The following is a 25,794-nucleotide window of genomic DNA, read 5'->3' on the forward strand; positions in this document are numbered from 1 at the left end:
AGGAAACAAATGGGAAGTTCTAAAGCAAAGCAAAAGGGATACATTCAGGGCCGTGAAGGGCCCAAGTTGCCTATTGTCCGAACAGAGGGAGCCAGATCCAGTTAGTGTAAAGCTTCCCTTGACATTTTACACTGGATGTTGTGACACTTCATGGTGTCCTGTAGGTGACACCAAGGAGGCTTTCCTTGGTCTGATCAAACTATTGATCTTGATTGTCAGTAGGAGAAATTTTAAGGTGATGCCCAGAAATCTGTGTCAAGAATGAGCACGTGGGGAACACAGTGGGCTCCAGCAGGCTCACCCTCCCGGCCGTATGAGGGCTTGTCCCGCACCCGCATGGTGACGGTAAGTGCTGTTCCAGGCACGCAGGCCAGGCTGAAAGCCGCCCCCCTCATCATGGTGGTGGAGGGAGGTGCCAGAACCTTCTTTCTTCTGGATTCTCAAGTGTTTCAAGGAATGTTTGGCTCCCTTCACTGCACCACCCTCCCCATACACACCCGCATCACCTACAGGGAGCCCATAAAGACTAATTCACATGGCTTTGGGCTCACACATGTCATCCTAATCAGCATCTTGGCCAAGTGGAGGCAGCTTTGAAATGGTGCTGGGGGCTGAGTGGGGAGACAGGGGACATGTCCCCCCGGCCAAGCTGGAAGTGAGAGGCGCCTTTGTCGGGATCCCCACTCCACCCTGCTGGAGGGGCCTCCCCATGACATGGGGCTGTTCCGAGCCCAGGCGGCCACCAGCTTCTGCCCTTAACCTGCCCGTGGTCAGGTGTCTGGGACCTGCCCTGACTTCACGCCACTGATTGGTTGAACCGTCCAGGCAGGGTGTCAGACACAGTGTGCAGTCTGGCGGATTCCTGGGTGTGGGGAGGGCAAGCTGCCGCGCCCATCACCGGTCAGGGCCCTCACTGTTGCTCCCAGCAACTGGGAAAGATTAGTGCAGCTGTTGGATGTCAGTTCTCTGGCTGGGACGGGAGAGAGGGCGGGGAAGGGTGGGCACCAAGGCAGGAATGTCTGAACCGGGTGGGGCTCCCCAGGAGAGGTTGTTTGCACTTACCCCTTCTTGCCTCTGGAGACACAACAGGAAAAAAATGGAGCATGAAATCCCTTGTAAGAAGGAATGTCAGTCTCTCCGTTAAAACAGTGTAATGATCAAGAAACTCAGTATCTCAGCGAGGTAGCCAGGGTGAGCTGAACGGTCTCAGCAAGTTATCTCATAGGCTCTGATGACAGGGGCCAGGCCTGCTGGCTGCTCGGGGAGTATTAGTGGCAGGGAAGGCTCACAGGTGAGTGGCTGTCTGGTGTCCAGACATTAAGAATGTGCCATGGGTTGTAGAATTGCTGAGGGCATCTGCAAATCACTGTCCTCTAAACGGATAGCAGAGCAGCATGGAGTTGAGCTGACCAGCTCCCGCCAGCCAGCCCAGCCTCCTACCTGGCATCCCCGTGGCCCCCCGGGCAAGCCGACACGGTTTGCGCATCTGGAAAAGGCATTGGAGGGCTGTGGCGGGGCTGAGGGTGGCAGTCCAGTCCTCAGACTGCAACAGACATGGAACGGGTATCCCATTCCAAGGAAATTGAGGAGTCACATTCCAGGGCTTTGCCCAGGTACTATTTATAATGGACAGAGAACATGAAAGTGGTTTGTCCTCTAGTCTTTTATTGTTACAAAGAGCCTCTTTTCTCTAGTTCTGCTTTTGTAAAGATCGGGAAGCCGCGTGGCTGTTTCAATTTGGTCTGAGTCCTACCTACCAAATTTTGTAATCCAACTGCAAAAGCCAGACAGTTAGAAGCTCGAAGGGACTTGATACCCTTATATAGTGAAACCACACTTCATTTTCCTTAGATTGTCGGGGAGGCCTGAGAGTTCTAAAGAAAGGTGTTTCCTAATGTTTGAAATTTGCCGAAGCTGTTTATCCAAAATATATTTTCAGTTGACTTCAGAGTTTTCTTCACCTGGAGAGCGGTGGTCCACCAGATGAGCACACACACTGTAGCAGGCACTGGGAGGAGCTAATTTCAAACTTGTTGAGCCACACGATTTTTCTGTTGTTGTTTTTTTTTTTTTTTTTAAGCTTCTTGGTAGCCTTGCTCTCCACTTCAGTAAATCCCATTGCTGACACATTTCCCTTCAGGTTTACCTTGACTTGACTGCATCTTTGAAGGGTGTGCATGCTTCTTTCTCATCTTAGGTACTCCAATGAGCATGGACACATTGCTAATTTCAGGGCTGGTGTCCTTAATGGTGAGAGCTATTCTTTTTTTTTACTTTTTAGAGAGAGAGCAAGCGCATAGGTGGGGGGGGGGGAGAGAGCGCACGTGCATAGGTAGGGGAGGGGTACAGTGAGAGGGAGACACAGAATCTGAAGCAGATTCCAGGCTCCGAGCTGTCAGCACAGAGCCTGACACAGGGCTTGAACTCCCAAACCACGAGATAATGACCTGAACCGAGGTTGGACGCTTCACCCACTGAGCCCCCCAAGTTCCCCAGGTGAGAGCTCTTCTTGATGTGTAGCTGTGAGCTCTGCTGTGAACCTCCCAAACTACTGGCTTTGTTCAGGGCTTCCTCTGGACCCTCTGTTCCTACCCAGACTATAGTAGCACATTTATCATACCGCATTTCTACGCCAGCGCAGGCTTATGTATAGTTCTCTTTGAAGAAATAAATAAGAAGGAAGAATGTAGTGTCTTCTTACAAGGGCTTGTGTTATAAAACAACTGATATCCGGGCACCTGGGTGGCTCAGCCGGTTAAGCATCCAACTTCAGCTCAGGTCATGGTCTCACAGTTTGTGGGTTCCAGCCCCATATCAGGCTCTCTGCTGTCAGCATGGAGCCTGCTTTGGATCCTCTGTCTCCCTCCCTCCCTCTCTTTCTCTTACAATAAACAAACAATCAATCAATAAGAACTGATACCATGGTGCCCTGCCTCATTACCACAGGCACACTGTGACAGGGGTTAGTCCTCCATTCAGTGACTCAAAAATTCTAACTTGTCTTTTTAAGACTGGTGGTGGATATGGGTATGAATAAGAGCATTCGTTTTCATTAAAGTCCTCTGAGAACTAAAAGGACAGCCAAACCCCTCCACTAACCAAGGAGGGTACTTCCGGAGCTGGCTTGTGGCATGTTCCGTCCTTGCTTTGCTGTCTGTGTGCCTGCAACAGCCAGGGGCAAATGCTGAGCTGTGGCTGGAGGAGTTGGGTCTCTCTGTGCCTTCAGGACTAGTACAGTTGGTGTTCCCATGAGAGTCCAGCTTCTCTGACTGTGCCAGCAATGTGCTCTGTCCAGGCCGGCCAAAGTCAAGGCCAGGGCCAGGCTGCTGTGCAGTTTTGCTTATTTGTTTAATCTCTGGGGGAGAAGGGACAAGCAGAGCTGTGGTTGTGGTGCATCCCTCCAGCCCCCAGGGGCCACCATGGAAACTTGGCTCACTTGCCTGCATGCTGCTGGGAGACATTTCACTCCCCTAAGACCCCCCCCACTCCAGCCCCCTCCTATCTGTGCTTCACACCTACCCAGACCCTTCAGTGACCTTGCAAGTGGTGCTGAGGAAGGGGGGGTGGGAGCAGATAAGCTGCAGGCAGCTGCTTTTCGCCTCTGCTGTTAGGAGGGCCCTGACTGCATTCCCCAAACCATAGCTCCTGCCTTACCACCCAACCCTAACACAACTTGGGAGCCCCAGCCCAGTCACAGGAGCAACCATGACTGAGCAGCCCTGAGGGACGCTGGGATGTCATAGGTGATGAACTGGAGAATGGTAACATCTGCAGTATTCTGAATTCACATTTCTTTTTTATAGAAGCATTTGCTGTCGTGTGTTGGAATTCACATGTTTTCTGGGTGAAATTGGCTCTGGTGAACTGCACTGGGGTACAGAAACACCGTGTCTGTGCGCAGAGTGATTTGGGGTTCACATACAGGTGTATATGTGTAAAGTGTGTGTGTGTGTGTGTGTGTGTGTGTGTGTGTGTGTGTGTGTGTGTGTGTAAATTGAGGGTGGGCCGAACATCCACATTAGCATTCATTCCTGTGTTTGATATGTAACCTCACCTTGTCCTTGAGAGTTTTTTTCACTGATGAGTTTTTGTTTTTCTTAGAGTAATTTATTTCAGTATGTGATTCTAAAAGAATAAATGAAAAAAATTTTAAAGGAAGGTTTTATTTTTTTTGAGAGAGAGTGTGGGTATGTGCGTACAAGTAGGGGAGGGGACAGAGAGAAAGGAAAAAAGAGAAAATTCCAAGCAGGCTCTGTGCTGACAGAGGGACTCTATCTCACAAACCATGAGATCAGGACCTGGGCCAAAATCAAGAGAAAGTTTTGATTTAGAAGTGTCAGTGGAGTTCTGTTAGCATCTTTTCTTCATGGGGGGGGGGGGAGGGGGAAGGGGAGTGAGCAAGGGGCACGGAGAGAGGGAGAAAGAGAGAAGTGGGGCTCACCCTAAGTGGGACTTGTGTTTTACCTAAAGGGAGGCACAGGGCTCACCTGATGTGGGACACAAACTCAGGAACTGTGACATCATGACTTGAGCCAAAGTCAGATGCTTAATGACTGAGCTACCCAGGCGCCCTATTAGCATCTTTCAATCTTCTAGCTGGAGGAGCACCTGGGTAGCTCAGTCGGTTGAGCGCTTGACTTCAGCCTTGGTCATGAGCTTGCGATTCACCAGTTCAAGCCCTGCATTGGGCCCTGTGCTGACAGCTCAGAACCTGGAGCCTGCTTCAGATTCTGTGTCTCCCTCTCTCTCTCTGCCCCTCCCCTGCTCGTGCTCTGTCCCTCTCTCTCTCTCCCAAAAATAAAAAACATCAAAAAATATATTAAATCCTATAACTGGATACACATTCCTTCAAATCCATTGATCTTACCGAGAGTGAACTTCTTTTCCATTTGGAAAAGTTACCCTCTATTTGCATTGCCACAGTATCAAAAAGCAATCTCAAGTTTGTTAAGATTTCCCTCTGGCATGTTGTCAAAATCACATGCAAGATGAAAGTGCCCTACAGTAGTCCTTGGTCCTATGACCATTAAAGTACAGCCCTGCTCCTTCTGAATGTTTGCAATGGTACCGTGCATGAGTACCCGGAGTACTGTGCAGGGCAGGATTGAGATCCCAAAAGCAAGGGTGAGTGGAGAGTCACAGGGACCAGTGGCTCTGGTCTTAATGAAGACTGACAAGCCCAAGTGAGGTTAGCAAATACCCCAAGATCAGAGCCTGCGGTGAGCAGCATCGCCCACAGATTGACAATGACCTCCATTGTCCTTGAAGAGCTCTTTAGAAACACAGTTGCAAAGTGTTCTTCCCAGGGGGGCCTTGGGAAGGCTGGTTGAACCGGAGTGTCTCTGGCTCACAAAGGCCCATCCAAAACTTTCTGGGTGATGGTTTTCCACACTGGTTTTATTTAAGGTCTGCCAACAGGTGCCGAGCGTGAGATGGGAGGCAGTGTTTTTCTGTGGGGTTTTATTTTCTTCCTTTTAACTAGCCTCATGATATACTTCTGGTTTCAAAGCTGATTTTTTTTCCTCCGCCACTTTCCAGCTGCTTGTTTGCGAGATGACATTCTGTATCTTTTCAGAAGTGAACTAGGAGTGCCTTGGCTGAATCCCAGGAAAACAGAGGTGTGAAGTTGTGGATGTGGGCCTTGTTTAGGTCTTACTAGAAGGCTCTTGGTGCATGTGCAGGCTGGGATGACATGTGCTTCTCTTCTGAGCTGTGGCCCCGGGAGCAGGAGTGGGGACTGGGCGGGGAGGCAGATGGCAACCAGGAAGCACATGCATTTCTCCTGTCAGTCTCAAAAGGAAACAGAAACAGTGGAGACAGTGGTCAAGTTCTTGAGAATGAAGAGAGAACACATCCTTTAAAATTAAAGTTCACTCCCCCTGCATTCTCGTGTTAGCTAGAGTGGCCAGGAGATAGACTGACTGCGCCTGGTGGCTCTGGTTCCCAGCAGCATATGATCATGGTCAAGTAGCACCTTGCAGCTTCCCAAGCATTTGGTTCTCCATCACTGACAGTAGCTCTAAAAATGCCCATTTTACAGATGAGAAAACAGAGGCTCAGAGAAGGATGGGGAAGAGTTCTCACAGGTTCTTGTGGCATCAGATGTCCTTAGACTCGGGGTCCTCTCACTTAATTGTCACTGTACTAAGAAGGTCATGAGGGGGCAGATTCCTATCTCAAGCCTGTTTGGGAGATTTTGCCCACCTGGCAGCCAAAATGCAGATGAAATGAGTGGTCCAAGGTCACATGACCTCCACTTCCCCTCCCCCACGGCTCCTGAGCCCATCCTGTACCACTCCCCAGATGCCTTCCATGAGTGACACAGAGCATTGTGCCAGTGCTGGTTAAATCAGTCGTGTGTTTATTGAGCACCTACTATATGTGAAACTAACCTAGATGCCAAAGACAGGAGAGGTTTGAAGGTGAGTGAGAGAATGAAGAAAGGAAGGAGTAGACGTGTAGAGATAAGTGAAGAAAACAGTATCCTTAAAAACTCAACAGTTGTGATAGAAGTGAAGTAAATTCTAATTACCACATTATAAGACACTCCACTCCCTTTTAGAAGAATGGGGCGCTTGGGTGGCTCAGTCGGTTAAATGTCCAACTTTGGCTCAACTTATGATCTCATGGTTTGTAAGTTCGAGCCCCATGTCAGGCTCTGTGCTGACAGCTCAGAGTCTGGAGCCAGCTTTAGATTCTGTGCCTCATTCGCTCTCTGCCTCTACCCACCTTGTGCTCTGTCTCTCTCTCTCAAAAAAATAAATATATGTAAAAAAAAAAAAGAAAACTGACTTCTCTTGCCCTTCACACTGAAGTTTCATGGCCAGCTGGCCCCACACTAGTGCAGGAGACTCAGGGAGGGTATTCAGAAAGGTCTCTGGGGTATAAGAAAAAAATAATAGACCTTTTATCTAACCCTTTAAAAATGTCTCTTGTTATATTTTGTAACATACCTGATGTATGCAAATATCTATACGTAACACGCACACATACATTTCTGTGTTAAAACAGCAAATGGATAAGGGTACATGCTCAAAAACATTCTACTTGCCAGGTGTACAGCTTACAGAGTTCGTAGCTCAGTCCTCAGGCTCACCTGCTCCCCTTTCTCAGTAGACTTGCATGATACCAAGAGTCAGTATTACATATACCCAGCCTGTTTGTATCAGTAATACTTGTGATCATTTCCTATAATCAATAGAATTTTGTATAAACAAATGACATTTTTTTAGAAGCATAATCTCTGTGAGGGGCATGGTGCATGGGTAACTCAGTTAAGTGTCTAACTTCGGCTCAGGTCATAATCTCCTGGTTCATGAGTTCAAGTCCCGCATCGAGCTCTCTGCTGTCAGTGTAGAGCCTGCTTTGGGTCCTCTGTCTCCCCTCTCTCTCTCTGTCCCTCCTCGGCACACGCTTTCGCTCTCTCTCACTCTCAAAAATAAACGTTAAAAAAAAAAATAATCTCTGTGAAAACTAAGTTGGGCTGTCTTGTTTATGGTCCAGATTAGACAGAGTACTTAATTGCTGTCAAATTTAGGGTAGGCAAGACATCTGTGAGCAGTTGAGAGAAATAATCATAAAAGCCTAAAAGGATCCTGCTTTAGCTTGATACGCAAAAATCTAAGCTCTTGCTCTGCGTCAAAGAGTCTAAAATCGGATATCAAAGATGTTGTATTGGGAGTATGATTCACACTGTGATAAACACATGGAACTTCTCCGGGTGCATCTAGACTCAGACGCAAGCTCCTGGAGAGTGAATGCAGGGTTGGTTACTGCTGTCTTCACAGCAGCTGTGTCCCTGAAGATTGCAGCAAACACAGAATTAGTGAACGTGAAAGGTTGTTCCTTATAGTTTCCTGCGAGCCTCTGCTTACATTTTCATCAGCTAATCAGTACAGAAATTTTTGTGTTTTTGTTTCTGTTTAAGGAACTCTGAATGAATACCACTGACTCATTCACAGTGAACTCACAGCCAGCAGCACTGTAATTCACGCCTGAATAAAGCTTGCCTGACTCACGCGTTTTCGCCATAAGGCACGTCAGTGTTTCTTGCGAAGCAGTGTGGTGTAGGTAGCGTGTTAACTCTATGCTGGGAGTCCATTTTAAACCATGAAATCGCCAGCAAAAAGCACAGATTTAGTGCTACAAATATGGCACTAAATAGACTGCAGAAGGACACTCATGTATGGTGAGAGCTGAAACGAGATGAAAGGGCAGCATCGCCATCAGCCGCAGCCGGGAACACGCGGAGGGCGGCTGGGTTTTCACCTCTCTTTGCATGTCCTCAGATGCGCTGCGAGTATTGATTTGGTGTTTACAGATATGTTTTAGCAGGTAAACAAATCCAGAAATACAGAATCCACCAATAACGAGGACCGACTGTATATGTTTTAGATAAAATAATGTACACATGAGGTGTTTTTTTTTTTTTTTATGAGTGCCCCACCCAGCCTTTACCGGACTTTGATCAATGAGCCCCTCTCTGCGAGGTGCAGGGTAGAGCTGGGTGAGGAGCCAGGGCCAACTGTCAGGCATGACTGAATGATCAGTCACACCGCTCGCTGAGTCTGCCAGTGCTGTTTGTCTCGCAGGGTTGTTGGGACAAATGAGTTTAGGTACTTGTGGAATGCCAGCATCCGGGACAGTGCCCACCACTGGCAAACATGAATCTGAAACACTCTACATACGTCCTCCTCAAAATGTATGCAGTCGGTGCTAACTATTAATTTGGCAAGAGAGAGTGCAGACTTCAGGTGCAGAGTGCCCAGCGGATGACAGCCCTCAGCACCTGCCCTAGTCTTTCTCGCCTCCCCTTGTTCTCACCTTCCGGGGAGGGCACAGACCAGCTTCTGTTCCCCACAGCTTCCCAGTCCTCACCTGCTTACGTAAAGCCAGGACAGGAAAGAAGGGAAGACGCAGGGAGAGAGACTCAGAACCATCCTCCAGTTAATAAAGGGCCAAGCCAGTGAGGCCATAGGCTTGACTGCCCCGCCTGCTGAGTGCGGTCACTCTGCCTACGCCTGAGTCCCATGCTGTGGAGCCTTCTGGGCTTGGCGCCTCCACCTTTTCCCAGAAGCTCTGATTGTCCTGTAGGTTTGCTGGGGAAGTGGGCTCCTTCCCTTCACCCGCGCCACAGTGAGACTGCGCAAGGGCTTCTCTCCTGGGGTTTATAGACTGAACCCCCTGCACTCATCTACCACAGATAGTGCTGTGGACGTCGCTGAAGCTCAGAAAAAGAGGCAAAAAGTCAGCCTGCTCTCAGCCATTTGTAATTAGATGTTTCTCTCTTTTAAATATATTAGGAACATTTCAAACGTAGGCACAAGTAGAGAGCACGGTGTCATGACCCTCTCACGCACCCTTCCCCCATTCCAAGTCATTGCAAAAAAGATCCCCAGGCTTCCCATTTCACTTAACAGTATTTCATTACGTACCTATAAAGAAAAGGGATGTAGAAAGGGGAAAAAAAAGCATAACCCAAATATTATCACAACTTCAAAAGGTAACAGTGATTTCTTAGTATCACCATATATATCTGATCAGCGCCATATTTCCCAAATTCAGGCATTTCTCTCATCCCTTCAGTCAGTACAGAGTTGTCAGCTGACTGCTGGCGTGGGGGTTAGGGGCTCCGAGAGTGTGCAGTTGAACTTGGGTCAGGGGAGACTGAAGTCACCGTGGTAGAAGAGAAAACCATCATTTCCAGGCAGCAAGACAGGACCGAGCTGCTGTGGGGTGTCGAGGTCACGGCCCCTCCACGCGTGTTCCAGACAGAAGGAGAGCCTCACCGAGAAACCACAGACACACTGCTTTCCTACTTAACTTCTCACAGCCTGGGACTTAGCCCTGCGGGTGTTTTGGGCAGGGTTCCCTGTGGGTGGGGGTCCCTCCCCCCCTACCCCCCCAGAACATGGGCTGCGTGCAAGTGATTGCTGGGGAGGGAGACGCAGCCGTACCGTGGGGGCCCTGGAGCGTCTGTCTCGCAGTCGGTGAACCTCAGCACCGTTCCCCCGGAAGGAGCTCTGTGTTTTGAGTGGCTCGTGGGAACCCAGCATTCTAAATTTAATTGAACGATGACAGGAGTCTTGATGGCAAGATGCGGCCGAGTAGCACCGGAGATAGGAGAGGTGGGCGCACAGCAGGACCTCGCTTGCTGGGGCCTGCCTCCGCACGGTAAGGACAACAGAATTGCACATACTTGGCACTTCTTTCAGCGCGAGAGGATGATGAGCTCAGCTGCCTCACTGGTCATTTCATTATCTGTTTCCAGAGAAGAATCTCAAACCAAAAAAAAAAAAATGTTTTCCATGAAGGTGCGTGCAAGCAGACTCGAGCAGGTTGCCCTACCCCTCCGCGTCCCAGGTTCTTTTTAAAGCACCCCTAGGACCTGCCTTGGGGGGTTGTGAGTGACAAACGCATGTGTGCCTGCAAGCAAATACTTGGAAAATTGCTAGGCACATAGCACTGTCCAGTAGAACTTTCTGTGGTCGTGGAAACATAGCAGTATATCAGGTCTACATTGCCTGATTCCGATGTTGAAATGAGGCTGATGTGACTGAGGAAGTTTTAATTCACTTAAACAGCCCCATGTGGCTCATGGCTGCTGTATTTAGTGACAAGCTAGAGGATATTGATAATACCCTAATGACTGGATAGTTAGGGCAGTTCTCAGCAAAGACCCAGAAGGTGGCGCTGGTATGAAGAGTGGAGGAAGCATTATAAAATGTGTGTGCTTCACATCTGTGTGGCCCAGGACATTGAAGATGGAGATCATCTCGGAAGGTGGGGTGGGGGTGGGGGGGGGGAAGGCTGATCTTTAGATGGGCTGCATCTGTGGGGGTCTTTCAAGGAATAGGAGCCCCTCATCGTAACAGGTATGGGCGGGAGGGTGAAGGGGGCTCATATTCTGTCTTTGCTTCATACTGGCTGTGTGACCTCAGCCACATCGCTTAAGGACTTTGAGCCTCTATTTTTATCTGTAAGATGGAAGTCAGGACCTGCCTGCCAGGGTCATGCTCCGGGCTTAGTGTGGGAGCGACAGTTACTTTGTAGATAATGATGGTAATATCTGAATTGAATACATAGTCAGTGTCTTGGACTACTGATTTAGTTGGAGAATTTGATTATCGTTTCATCCGGGTCCATCAGAGACTGGGGATGCCAATGTGACTGCTCTAGATGCTGTGTAAATTTACGCTATTTGGCTTGTAAACAATTATGATCATTAAAACTCCATTGAGCTGAGGGAGGGAGAAAACCTTGGAAATGGTCGCTCTATGACACATAGTTAAAGTAAGCAGAAGTAAGCTTGCAGCGTGGCTTTAGGTTCCCAACTGTATTAATGGACACACCTGTTCTGTCTACAAAGCTTGGGTATCCAGAAGCTGGTAAAACATACTTTTTTTCAAGGAAGTGTTTTTCTTGGTGCTACCTGTGAGCAGACTGGCTTCTGGAGGTCATACCATTTTTATTTCAATTGAAATGAAGCAACAACAAATACAATACGCTCCTGGACAAGTGGAAGCCCTGATAGGGCCGCCTCCTTATATCCCTGTCCCATTTTTCTCCCAGATGTGACATTTGCTGCGTCACCTTTCGAACACATCGAGGATTGCTACGCCACAACGCACTTGTCCACAAACAGCTTCCCAGGGACGCGATGGGAAGGCCTTTCATACAGAACAACCCTTCCATTCCTGCTGGCTTCCATGACTTAGGATTCACTGACTTCTCCTGTAGGAAGTTTCCTCGAATTTCTCAGGTATTTTGATTGGCCCGCAGAACCAGCAGCCGCCTCCCTGGGCCGTGTGGTTGGACTGCACCTCCTTACCCTGAGGTTTCCCTTCCTTAAAATGTTGTCTGTTGGGTTTTGTCTTTTTTTATAACGATGTTTCCTCTTGAAATTCAGCTTGACACTTTCGATCTCCATTGGGTTGTTGAGAAGGATGGTTGGGTTTTAAAATCTTGTGTTGAATTTCTTGTATATGAGTCTAGCTCATCAGTGCCTTTCGCCCAATCTTAGGGCATTTGGATTTAAAGTTGTGAAGTGCTCCCCACCCCCAACCCCCACCCCAGCCCTATCTGAACTGAATTTGTATTTTTAAAATTTTTTTTAAATATTTATTTTTGAGATAGAAAGAGACAGAGTGCAAGCGGGAGAGGTGTAGAGAGAGGGGGGGAGACACAGAATCCAAAACGGGCTCCAGGCTCTGAGCTGTCAGCACAGAGCCCGACGTGGGGCTTGAACTCACAGATCGTGAGATCTTGACCTGAGCTGAAGTCAAACACTTAACTGACTGAGCCACCCAGGTGCCCCAGAATTAAATATTTCTTTAATATCCACATTACAGGTAAATATTTCCAGTGTTGTAGATTCTATTAAAAATGTTTTTTGGGTATTGTTAACCCGAACCATATTTGTTCTCTGCCTACCAAAAACTATTTTGAAACTTTTTTTTTTTTTCAATTTTTAAAAATTGAGATTGAGGATGTCAACAGTAAAACTCTTTAGGCACAGAAGCTGCAAGCCTATTGGGTTATTCCAGATGCATATGCCCACGTGTGTATACCCATGTATATACACTCACTTGACCCTCCCCCCAGATGGTGCAGCCTCATGTCCCTTCCCAGGAAGGGCCCTTTGTATTGGTGTTACTTAATCGTGTTTCAGTGCTTCTCTGAGATACCCTAGGGATTGATATCATTCATCAGGCAATGTGACATTTAAGGTGGTTTGTGGTCTTCCTTATTCAGTCTGGGAAGAGGAATTCGCAAGCAGGGGGAAGCCAACTTCTTAGGCATAACAGAGAAAGGCTGGGTACTAAGGCAGCTGTGTAACATCTGCATCTCGGGGTAGTGATTATTTTTAAATCCTCTCTATTCCCTTGCTTTTGCCGACCCGGCTTCCACGCAGGCCTGGTGTGAAACAAACCTACGAAGGTGCATCAGCGAACAGCACCGTTTTGTCTGCGACACATGTGACAAGGCGTTCCCCATGCTCTCCTCGCTCACCCTGCACAAGCAGACCCACGTCGCCACGGACCAGGGACGGGACAGGCTGCAGGCCAAGACCCTGCCTGGTGACGCCCTGGACCAGAAGGTCTTCCTGGCCTTGCTGGGCCTGCAGCACACCAAAGACGTCAGGCCTGCCCCCGCCGAGGAGCCCCTGCCGGATGACAACCAAGCAATACAGCTCCAGACACTCAAGTGTCCGCTACCTCAGGACCCCGGCTGCACCAACATGCTGAGTCTGTCTCCTTTCGAAGCTGCTTCCCTGGGCGGCTCTCTCACCGTCCTGCCGGCTACGAAGGAGAGCATGAAACACCTATCCCTGCAGCCCTTCCAGAAGGGCTTCATCATCCAGCCCGACAGTAGTATTGTGGTCAAGCCCATCTCCGGCGAGTCAGCCATCGAGCTGGCCGACATCCAGCAGATTCTGAAGATGGCGGCCTCTGCTCCCCCTCAGATCAGTCTTCCGCCTCTCTCCAAGGCCCCTGCTGCCCCCCTGCAGGCCATTTTCAAACATATGCCCCCTCTGAAGCCAAAGCCCCTGGTCACCCCGCGGACGGTGGTGGCCACTTCCACACCCCCTCCTCTCCTCAATGCCCAGCAGGCCTCCCCGGGCTGCATCAGCCCCAGCCTCCCCCCACCGCCCCTGAAGCTCCTCAAAGCCCCCATGGAGGCGGTCCCCAATGCCCACCTGCTGCAGTCCCAGGCGGGTGCCCAGCCGGACACGGCTGCCCAGCTCTTCCTGCAGCAGCCGCGGGTGGAGCTGCCCGGCCAGGCCGAGATGAAGACGCAGTTGGAACAAGACAGCATCATCGAGGCCCTACTGCCCCTGAGCATGGAGGCCAAGATCAAGCAGGAGATAACGGAAGGCGACCTCAAGGCCATCATGACAGGGCCCGGCAGCAAGAAGACACCGGCCATGCGCAAGGTGCTCTACCCCTGCCGCTTCTGCAACCAGGTGTTCGCCTTCTCGGGGGTGCTGCGCGCCCATGTGCGCTCCCACCTGGGCATCTCGCCGTACCAGTGCAACATCTGCGACTACATCGCCGCCGACAAGGCCGCGCTCATCCGCCACCTGCGCACGCACAGCGGCGAGCGGCCCTACATCTGCAAGATCTGCCACTACCCCTTCACCGTCAAGGCCAACTGCGAGCGGCACCTGCGCAAGAAGCACCTCAAGGCCACCCGCAAGGACATTGAGAAGAACATCGAGTACGTGACCAGCAGCGCCGCCGAGATGGTGGACGCTTTCTGCTCCCCGGACACAGTGTGTCGGCTGTGCGGCGAGGACCTGAAGCACTACCGCGCGCTGCGCATTCACATGCGCACGCACTGCGGCCGCGGCCTGGGCGGCTGCCCCAAGGGCCGCAAGCCCTTCGAGTGCAAGGAGTGCAGCGCCGCCTTCTCGGCCAAGCGCAACTGCATTCACCACATCCTGAAGCAGCACCTGCACGTGCCCGAGCACGACATCGAGAGCTACGTTCTGGCGGCCGACGGCCTGAGCCCCGCGGAGGCGCCTGCCGAGGGCTCGGTGAGGATCGAGGATGGCGGCGGGGCGTTTGGCGAGCGAAAACCTCTGGCCACCTTACTGGAGCCCCAGAACGGCTTTCTCCACGGCGGCCCCGCCCAGCCTCTGCCTCCCCACGTCTCCGTCAAGTTGGAGCCCGCCAGCAGCTTCACAGTGGATTTCAACGAGCCCCTGGACTTTTCCCAGAAGGGCCTGGCCCTGGTGCAGGTGAAGCAGGAGAACACGGCCTCCTTCCTGAGCCCCTCCTCCTCAGTCCCCTATGACTGCTCCATGGAGCCTATCGACCTGTCCATCCCTAAGAACTTCAGGAAAGGAGACAAGGACATGGCTGCTTCTGCCGAAGCCAAGAAGCCTGAGCAGGAACCAGGGAGCGGAGAGCAGCCCTCTCCCGGGCCTCCAGTGTGCCCTACCCTGCCGGCGACCTTGGGGCCCAGTGGGATCCTGGAAAAACCCACGGCCCCTGCAGCTCCGGCCTCTGCAGCCACCAGTCTGGAAGCCCACGCCCAGCCCCTGCAGGGCTCCGTTCAGCTTGCTGTCCCCGTCTACTCCTCAGCTCTGGTCAACAGCTCCCCAATCTTGGGCAGTCCCACCCTCATCAGCAGCCCCTCACTGTTGCGGCCACTGCGACCGAAGCCCCCCCTGCTCTTGCCAAAGCCCCCCGTGTCGGAGGAGCTGCCTCCCCTGGCCTCCATCGCCCAGATCATCTCATCGGTGTCCTCGGCCCCCACCTTGCTGAAAGCTAAGGTGACCGACCCGGGGCCCACGAGCACTGGCAGTAACAGCGTGGCTCCTGACAGCTTAGGAAGCCCCGTCCCCAGAGCCACCGCCACCCCCAGCAACACCACCAGCCCCAAAGAATCCAGCGACCCGTCCCCTCCTGCCAACAGCCCAGAAGCGGCCTCCCCCACTGAGCAGGGGCCAGGGGGCTTGTCCAAGAAGAGGGGCCGGAAAAGGGGGGTGAGGAGCCGGCCTCGCTCCGGCAGTGGCGGGGTGGACCTGGACTCCAGTGGGGAGTTTGCCAGCATTGAGAAGATGCTGGCCACTACAGACACCAACAAGTTCAGTCCGTTTCTACAGACCGCAGAGGACGATGCTCAGGACGAGGTGACTGGAGCCCCCGCAGACCCCAACGGGCCCAGTGACGAAGAGCAGGGCAGCCCCCCTGAAGACAAGCTGCTGAGGGTGAAGCGGAATTCCTACGCCAACTGCCTGCAGAAGATCAACTGTCCCCACTGCCCCCGGGTCTTCCCCTGGGCCAGCTCCCTCCAGAGACACATGCTCACACACACTGGTAAGAGGGCCCGCCAGGCCGTAAGTGCTGCGTGCCCAAGGGGAGGCTGTGGCCTGGCTGCCCCGGGAGGGGGAAAGCAGGAGGTGGGGTTGAAGCATGGGACCCTTTTCCCCTGGCCCCATTTCTAGTTTCTCTTCATCCTCAGGCTCAGAAGCAGGGGGCTTGCCTGGTGCTGTCAGCAGTTTTTCCCTCTGTGCCCTGGTACCCAGAATGACCCATTCCCACTGTCTCAGCCCTCCAAGGGCTGCCGGTGAAGGCAGGTGTTAAATGTTGGTGTCTGGGGGCGAAAATGGTCCTGGGCCCATTGGATCACTCACTTTCATCCACCTCGTCCCGTCAGGAGGATGTAGCAAGGTCACTTGGTTAGCACAGCTAGTGAGAAGTAGAACTCGGTACTGAGGTATTGGTGCTTTGGCAGGAGAAACACTGCCTCAGATTCCCCACAGTGTTTTTACAACTTAGAACATTCTGTGAAGTTCTTTTGACTCTGTTCTTAAAGGGACTATCGCAAACTTTACATTGCCAAAAAAGATACCCTAAAGTGTTTTTTAAATGTTAGTTTCTATATGTTGACTTTTAAAAAGAAGTTTAAGAGGATACTTTTTTTTTTTTTTTTTTTTTTTTTTTAAGTTTATTTGGGGAGAGATGCAGACAGTATCAGGGAGGAATAGAGAGAGAACCCCAAGCAGGCTTTTTGCTGGCAGCACAGAGCCTGACTCAGGTGTTGAACTCACAAAACTGCAGGATCGTGACATGAGCCAAAACCAAGAGTCAGACGCTTAACTGACTTAACAGACAACACCCAAGGGCCCCTAAAAGGATACATTTTAAGTAATTTTATACCAGGTACTTCTAATAGTCATATGACCATCTGTTCTCATCTTAATTCTGATTTACTGAATACTTATACATGATTTATATCATTGAAGTAAAGGTAAATTGGGTGAGATCCTTAACCTTTTGGAGATTACTACCCAAATACTAATGGCGGGATCTAAAAACCAAATAAAGAATTGTATAATACAGGATTGCCAGATAAAATACTGGTTGCTAGTTAAACATAAATTTCAGGTAAAAATCAAATAACTTTTAGTGTAGGTTAAATATGCAATATTGGAGATAGACTAAAAGCTTATTTGATATTTATTGGAAATTCAAATTTGTTTTTAGTTGCTAGATCTGATAATCTCAGTTATAAGGTTTACAATAGTGAGGGGAAGGTAGCGGGGAACTTAGTGTGAGCCATGCTCTGTACTCAGGTGGGAAAGGCTTCATTAAAAGGGTTGATCGTCACAGAAGCCTATGGCCGGCTGTTTCTACTCGTGAGAGAGTGGAGAGCACATTTCTCTGAGGCTGCTTGCCACACAGATGTGTCCTTTCTCTCTGGGTTGAGGGGGGGCCTCGAACCCGGGACTCTGGTGGTGGCAAAGCCAGGAATACCTGTCCACAGAGAACTCAGATATGTAACAGGAACCAGAACTTGTAGATTTCTGAAGCCTGATCTGCATTTTCAGGCTGCCATTTTCTTTTCATTTGAGATCATTTAAGCCTGACAAAGTAGAGGAATAGGTCTAAGACAGAAAGGAAGATGCATCTTGAAGAGGTGTCCCATGCAGCAGTCTTCTTGCTACCGTCTTTTGGGTGACACTGATTCGTCACCAGCAGAGCCTTATGGAGAAGCGCATGCCTCTGCTATCACTTTCCAGAGAGCAGATGGCTGGGATCTGATGATGCATGTGGCTCTCGCCATGCTTCGTCCTCTACGCTCCCCTGACGCCGTGCCCTCCTCCCTCTCCCCGCCTCCAGCTGGGAGTCCTATGCTTAGTAGAAGCACTGCATGTGTTCCTCGGGTGAGGCCATTTAGCCCTGGACTCTCCCTTCCAAGACAACCACCGGTCTTCCTAAGAGGCCTGGAGCGGCTGGCATTTCCTTTCAGGAATTGTGCCCACATCTCACAGGTGCCTCATCGGAGTTCCCGCTTGTGAGAGCAGTCATTTCAGTTGTCTGGCTTTCAAATGCCTAAATGTCCGAGCTGGTTGAAAGTCTGGTAGCACCTGGAAGCAGCAAGGAAAGATGGGAGCCTTGTTTACGATGGAGTAGGGTGGGGTGGACATAAATATCATCAGCACGTTCTGCCCTTCTCCAGTTACCAGACCTTTGGCACCTGTGTCTGTTGCAGCCTCATCCGTGACCTCCTGTCATACCATGTGACCATCCCTTGTCCTTCTAGTGAGGGTAGCTGGCCTTGACTTGAGGGGAGCACTCAGGGTTGGTTGAGAAACATTCCAGAGGCAGTCTTCATGACCATCCCATGAGGGCGATGTTGTCCACGTCTCAAAGCGAGGAAATGAAGGCTTAAAGAGGCTGAGTAACTTGCCTCTGGTCTTAGAGCTCGAGTTCAAAGCCAGGGTCAAATTCCCTGCAGCTGCCCCACCATCGGGATGTGTGGCTGCTGGTTCTCTGTTGGCAGGTGTATAGGGCATGCCTGCTTCTGCCTTCATGACATATCCTGATATAGGCCAGTGCAGAAGACTGGCAAGGGGCTGGAGATGAGGTGAACAGAGAGACGGACCAGGATGCTAGTAATCAGCCTGAATGACCGCGGGATGGTAGGAGCCACCTGCACAGACACTGTATAAAGCTGGCGCCCACTGGACTCTGTTCATTTCCTTTGCTGTTATCCTCACTTCAGCTTCCAGTGACAGCCTCAGCATCACCTCTGTGAAATAATTTTATAGACTGCTTGGCTGGCGTGTCTGGTGACTGTGTTAGAACATTTTCCATTCATCGAGTGTCACAGCTGGACAGAGCCTGGGAAATCATCTGACCCACCCACTGTTCCCACACACTGGTGTTTTCCTGGTAGACGCTCCGCTATTGAAGGATCCCCTAGTTGCCTGGGCTTTGGCTCCCTAGCTGTCTGTGACATGCTCCCTCCAGAAGCTTTGGAATAAAACAGAGGCTCTTATGAGCACAGAAATTAAACACGGTTCTGAAACGGCCCTGTAAACAAAAGTGTTATACAGAAAAGAAGCCTTTTTTTTTTTTTTTTTTTTTTAAGGGTTAAAATCTAGCTGTGTTCCAGCCAGAAGTTTTGAGCAGTGTCTGGGTTTAGACTGCCTTTAGGCAAAACCACGCATGTGTCTCAAGATTCCGCCTCCTCGTGACCTCTCGGCAGAGGCACAGAACGATCATACCGTCCATACGTTGTCTCCCAGGTGTTTTGTGTCCAGTGGGGATTGCTGTGGCTCAGGCGAGGGGCACGGAGCTCAGCTGCTAGGGATTGTGTCTCAGGAGGAGGCTGGCATCTGCCATCCAGATTATCTCCCGTGGGGAGCTCTCTGCGCACAGCCACGTTCCTTCCTTGCACTACTTTCCTAGCCTGTGTCCTGGTGAGCAGGGATGGTTCCTCGTTCCTTGCCTTCTCCGCCTGAAGAGTGTTGCCTCTTTGAGAGAGGACAGTCCACCGTCCCTTCCTTCTCCCCTTCATTTAGGCCAGAGGCCAAGAGAGTACCAGTACCAGAAAATCCAACCAGCCCATTTCTGCTCATCCCCATCTTCCTTCCTCTCTATTTCCTTTTCTCCTAAAATGAAGTGGGGACAAGACCCTGGGATGGCTGGGGTCAGCCTCCCTCCTCCCCCCACCCAGCCCTGACATTTTGGGACTCTTGCAGTTGGTTTTAGTCCCCTTCTTTGCTGACCCTCCCTGTGCTACCCACTGCTCACAGGCAACCAGCGTCAGAGTTTGAAACCAGCAACATGTGCAGACCTTAGCATGGAAAGTACCTCAGACACCAGTGGTGTAGGCTACTTTTGACGTTCTGAATGAAGATGGTGGCCTTGGCCGTTTTTGCCCAGCCAGCCTTAGGTGCACCTCTGTCAGATACAGAAAGAAGCATTCCCCCTTGAGGGTGGAGAGAGATGGAAAGAGTCTGAGGGTGTGAAGCTGAGTTCTCGAACTTACTCTCACTGCTCACTCTTCTGCTCCCAATGGCCCCAGCCGGCCAGATCACATGACACAGTACACAGTCTCCGTTTCCTGACTGCTCTCTGAGCGTGGAGCGTGCCGCTGGCTAGCTGATGGTTTTTATGGCTCCTGGAAGGTGGAGGGAGGTCGTGGGTCTTTGGTGCGGACATAACTCCTTGTGGTCACAGGTACATTTAGAAGCACCCCTGCTAAAGCAGTAATTTGTGATTGCTAACCAAGTAGGTGACATCTTTTGATCCTTTTCCATGTAAATTACCTGTCCACAAGTTTTAGGGGAACCTGTCTGATGAAAAAATACTGGAAGGGCTCATGTTTTTCTCTGTCCATGCAATCAGAGAGCACACTGCTATTTAAAGTATAAGGCTTGCATGTCTATTACGCCAGTAAAAATAAATGAGGGAGTGAATGAACAAATGAATATAAGGCTTATGCAGAGAGACGTGAATTTTTAAAGATTCCTGTTGTTGTCACTTTGAGAATCTTCATAACGCAGTACAGTACTCCGACATCTTTGGGTTGTTGTCTGAATTTAGCATGTGAATCTTCATCATGGGGCGTGAGCCTGGCTGTCCAAAACCAGCTGTAAAACTGAAGCATTTACCAGTATGGAAAATGCCAGAGTAAATCATGTCATGGGAAGAAGCAAGGAGCCAATTGTTCTATTTCAAATTGAGAATTAGCTAGTTCAGCCTCATAGCTTCTGACTTGTTTTGCTCTCCGCTAATTTCTCTCCCTCTCAGCCTGGACTGACTCAGAGAAGCCACGATGTCGCCTTTGACAATAAAACGTGTCAAGTATTTTCTTTGCCTGAAACAGTGACCAAATAGTTATTAAAGATGCTGTTCAATTTTTAGTGAAAAGCAAAAATAACATGAAGCGTGTACCCAAAAAATAACAACAGCAACTAGTCTTCATGCAAAGGCGAGATGTTTTTTTGTTTGTTTTTGTCATTTTTATGACTTAGTAGAAAACACCGACTGGGCTATGTGGAGGGAAACTAAAACAGCCAACGGGCGGCTCTCCACTTTTTTTATCCTGTAGGTCCCACGCGAGTTCCTTAAAAGCACACATGTCAGATCTCTGGGTTTTTCCTTCCGTGGTCTTTGTTCCAGACATCTGTATTCTTAAAAAGTAGCAACTAGTGATTTTGAAGCAATACCTGCAAGGGTTTTGCTTCTCAAGAAGGAAGGGACGTCCCCTTTCTTGGATTGCTGCTGGTGCTGGAACTTGGCAGGGCAGCAATTCTGGCCGTGCAGGGTTGCACAATGGCGTGCTCCGTGTGAACAGCGCCCCCTGGAGTTGTGGGGTCCGCAGTGCTAATTCCTCGGTCGCTCTGTGCCAGTTAACCCCCGGTGCCAGGCCCACGCGTTCCGCTCACAGTGAGTGCCCAGGCCTGTCCCCTGCGCTAGACCAGGCATCCGTTGATAGTAACCGGGAGATTGAAGGGCCCCTATGATTGGTGTTTCGTGGGGGTTGTGCTGGTTAACGTTGCTGCCAGTTTCTGACACGTGTGTTTGATCGTGGCAATCCCAAGGTTACAAGGCGAACATGCCAGGCCACAGCTCTGAAGTGGTGTTTGTTAGTACACAAGACCTGCTCCCTTGTAGAATCAGAGACTGGGACCTCAGCAGTTGGGGGTGAGCAGAAGAATCCAGTGGTAGAGTCAATGATTTACCGCCGCCTCCTCTCTCCTGAAGCTCACCTAATCCCTTCCCGTGTCCCCCTCCTCCTCCCTGTCCCCCTTACCCTTGCCTTCTCTGCACATCCACCCACACACGCCCAGGACATGCACAGGAGCCTGGTCCGCACTTTGAAGCATTGTGTTTATAGTACGAAAGGAATTGAAGTGGAAGGGTAAGACGGGCAAAGCAGGTTAACTCCTGTGTGGGGAGTTACTCCAGTGTGGAGTGGGGTGCAGACGGCCTGCTCAGCCACTCCCCTTCACAGGCAGGCAGGCCTGGAGCACCTGATCCCCGGACACAGACCCAGTTACTTGGTCACTGTGTCCTCTAGCAAGGGGAGTGAAGCCCTATAACGCAAGGAGCGGACCTCCTCCACCTTGCCCGCTGGGACGGCAGTGAGCTCAGGCAGGGGCACCGGAGGACTATCTCCGCACCTTTCCCTGCCTCCAGTCCGCGGTGTGCAGGCCGCGCCCACTGGACTAGGAAGCGAGGAGCCGCTCCCAAGGACACGGCCAGGGGCTCGGCTAGAGAGGCCGGTTTGACCCGCCAGCGTCTGTACTTGCCAGGCCCGCAGTTACCCTGAGGTGGCTTCTCCCTCAGCAGACTCTAGGTGTTCCATGGCTCTGCTCTAAAATCCCTCACTCACTCTTTTTTGCTGTCATGTTTCTTAAAATTTCTAATTGTAATGCTGCTATTTTACTTTAAACATCTTGGTTTCATTGTTCCAGTATTTTGAAGACAAAACCTTCATTTCACTCAGGATAAGGGAATATCTCATTTGAGTTATTGGTGTGATATCAGTATTTTTTAAGTGTGTGTGTGTGTGTGTGTGTGTGTGTGTGTTAAAAGAAGGGGTGGAGGGTGGGGGGAACAAATGCCAGTTACCCCAGAAGAATGAATGGAAAGCGACTTTTCTTTTTCATTGCAGTAGAAAGCCAGATAAATATATATTTTTTTTCCTGCTTCAGGTCAGAAACCCTTCCCTTGTCAAAAATGCGATGCCTTCTTTTCTACCAAATCTAACTGTGAACGCCACCAGTTGCGCAAACACGGAGTTACCAACTGTTCCCTGAGAAGAAACGGGCTTATCCCCCAGTCAAAAGAGAGTGATGTTGGACCCCATGATAGCACAGGTAGTGCTTGGGTGATGGAGCGGAGGAGAGGGACAGAGGAGGGCAGCCCGGAGAGCCCCGCTGGCATGCCAGCCAGCTCCGGCCGCGCACTCATGCGTGCCAGGCTGCCTTCCTCATTTCTCTGTAGGACTCGGCGGTGGCCATAGACATGGGCCCTGCCGAGGACTGGGAACATGCAGCACGATGGGGACTGGGGAACCACTGACTGTGCCCCCCGATGGCTTTTCTGAGCCACTAGGGAAGACATGTGCCCCCTCCCCCTCCACCTTCTCCTGTTGGGCACTCAAGGTGGGATGAGAGGTTGGGGGTACAGTTCTAGCTCTTGGTAGTATCCCATCCAGAAGGGATATGAAACCTTGCTGGCTTGGGTTGGTGTTTTCTAAAACCCCAGCCTCTACCGCATCTTCCAGAGCAGAGATGGGCTCACTCAGATGTCAGGGTGTTTCAGGAAGTAGTGATGCCCAGCCCTCGACGGGGAGGGACGCCTGGGGTGGGGGTGTTTTTCTCTTCAATAAGTCTCCTCCCAGTAAAAAAAAAAAAAAAAAAAAACTTTTGTCTTGTTTAAAAAAGCACTCTGCATGTCCTTTCTTTAATCACATCTCTGCTTGACCTGAATCCGGGTATTATTCTCATGTGCTGATATGTGCTTCCTTCCTCCAGCCCCTACAGAGCAATTAACAGCTGCTCAGTGCGTCTCCTGCCACCTTTTCCCCCCCCCTTACAGCTTCTGTATTTACTCTTGTCCTCTATTCAGTACATTCCGTCATTTCCCAAGTGCTGGGGTCCTGTGCCTCCCACCCCCCGAAACAAAATTGGCTGCTGCAGGTTACTTATCTACACGGCTAGTTGGCTCTTGGTTAGTAACCAGCATGGATTCAGTCCTGCAAATCTGGAAAGCTTGGCATTACCCCCACTGCTCAAGGCCAGAGAGGTTTTCCCCATTACCCCCACTGCTCAAGGCCAGAGAGGTTTTCCCCAAGATGCATTTTCCAGGGGTATAATTGTGCCCCGTGCTTCTCTCTCCCTCAGGTTTGGATGGGAGTGGGGAGCTCTGTTGTCTGGAAGTCCTCCTTTCTCCAGCCCCCTGTCCCTACCTAAGTCACAGAAGCAGAGGGGCACATGTGAATGGGTAGCATTTCCAGGAAGAGGCATTGATCTGGACCCTCTGATTTTCCCTGTACCCCTTCCAAGCCCTGGTGAAATGAGCCCCTCAAGTGCCAGGCCCTTTGGTTAAGATTAAACCCTCTAAGGATATAAAGTATAAGCCTGTTTGCTGGCGCCTGCCTCCAGCTTCCATTTCTACATTACTTGCCAGGATGTTGGGGTAAAGAAAGACATGGACACCGGTGGAATGTTGCCATAACTTGGATCCCCATGAGCTGGAGATCCAGTGTTTGTCCCCAGGAAACCCACAGTGACACTGGCGGATTTGCTGCGGGTGATCACTTTTAACGATCAACAGCCAGCCACCGTGTCACCCAGTAGGCTTGAACATTCTCTCAAAGCCTGGTTTAGGAAAGCAGCTATGGATTCCACCCATAGTTGTTCCAAATTGGGGCACCAGTGGATCATCAAGGAGGTCAAGTTCGGGAACCCTCGGTTTCTCAGAGTTGCTGGATGCACGTTTTTTATTCAGCATCTCGATGCTCTAGAGGAACACGGAACCCAGACTTCCTGATCCTGGGGCAGCTATAGGAGCCTGCAGACACCAAGCTAATTCGAATACACAGCTTCGGTTCAGCGCCAGATTTTACATTGTGGGTGTATTTTTAAGATTTGCAGTTCTGTGAGTTCTGTTTTTTCCACATCCCATCAGAGCCCCACCTCCAGCCCATCCCAGAAGTTGTGTAGGGTTTCTTCAAGGGACAAAGCCTCTGGAAAAAGAAATTCACTGAAAGCTGTAATGTGAAACCAGAGAAAATAAATGTTTGGTTTAATTGTGGTCACAATCCATACATAGTAAGAAAGAGGCTGGGACAGAGGGGTCAGGGACATGGGGTTGAGTGATTTCAAGGAAAGTTTCAAACCCAGGTGAACATGGTGGGGGGTGGGGTGCTATTGGGGCCCCCTCCGTGAAGTTAAAAGTGAGGCTTTGGAGGAAGATCATAAAAAAAAAAAAAAAAGCTAAAGGCAGGAAAAGACCAAGGAAGTTCTTGAGGGGTTTTCTAGGTTTATATGCCTAGGTTAAAGCCCCAAACATGTTGTATAATGTAAGTCTGACTTTTTCAATCATATAAGTTCTTTCAGGAAAATATACCCTAGATCCCCCCCCCCCCAAAAGGAATGCTAACAATGTTACCAAGGGGCAGTTCTGGCTTAAAGGGGCACATCAGTCATTAAACCGAAGCTCTTTGCTCACTTTCTCATGACAGAGAGGTTTCCTAGCCCACTTTGCCTTTGGGGGATATTCATGGTTCTTTTTTGGGTGATGCCTATGGGAGCCTTCCTACTTGTGGGCACATGCATGTGACTTTGTGAATCAGTAGAGACGTGGAAGGTTTTACACTGTTCCTTAATGGTGGCCGCCCTTACCGGCCCAGGAGCCCATGTGCCAGCGCACCCTGCACCACAGGAAGTGCTTTGGGGTAGGTGAAATGCAGACAGCAGCTTCCTCAACAGCTGCGCCCCTGCCCAGTCATATGGGGTATTTAGGCTGATAGTTGGTCACATCAGCCGAGTAGCATGGAATTTCTAGGAAGCAATAGATATTTCATTGTGGAGCTGACATGAAAGTCTTGCTTTCCCCGTAAGAGGAGCTGTGGGTTAGTATCTATCAGTGCACACAGGATTCCTGCTTCCTCTAGCAATTTTTCTTAGATTTAGCATCATGAATGAGGGACTGTGAGGGACAGAATTGACAGTTAAGGTAGTTAGCACTGTTTCTAAAAGTCCTCGGTTCTGCTACCTGTTTGAAAGTGTAGGCAGTTGACAAAGATGGGGATCAAGAGAGGACCTGGTGAGCATTAGAAGCTGGATATCCATGAAATGAGAAGAGGTTAAGTCTACTGTTGCCAAGAATCACTAATAAAACGCAGTTGGAGTTGCTAGAACTTCAAGAGTATGGGGCTGCCGTGTTAAAGCACTCCCCCTAGTGGAAGTTTGGTAGAGCACAGCCAAGCCCGCTTTTGTTAAGTGGATACAGGATGAGTCTCCATTATCCATGC

The 25,794-nt window shown here is 50.3% G+C and overlaps 1 protein-coding gene across 4 annotated transcripts in view; it reads left to right on the forward strand.

Moving 5' to 3' along the window:
* The window catches only part of RREB1 (ras responsive element binding protein 1), a 133,508-nt gene that overhangs the window by 100,088 nt on the left and 7,626 nt on the right, over positions 1–25,794 (forward strand). For 3 of the 4 annotated variants that reach the window (XM_039254404.1, XM_039254401.1, XM_039254402.1), the window contains exons 9-11: positions 11,572–11,761; positions 12,914–15,827; positions 22,466–22,630. In XM_039254404.1, the coding sequence (XP_039110335.1) occupies positions 11,572–11,761; positions 12,914–15,827; positions 22,466–22,630 (3,269 nt within the window). The remainder of the gene's footprint in view (positions 1–11,571; positions 11,762–12,913; positions 15,828–22,465; positions 22,631–25,794) is intronic. The other variant, XM_039254405.1, reaches the window with a different exon arrangement.

This window comes from Hyaena hyaena, unplaced genomic scaffold, assembly GCF_003009895.1.
Source record: "Hyaena hyaena isolate Hyena2069 unplaced genomic scaffold, ASM300989v1 scaffold_481, whole genome shotgun sequence".
NCBI lineage: Eukaryota > Metazoa > Chordata > Mammalia > Carnivora > Hyaenidae > Hyaena > Hyaena hyaena.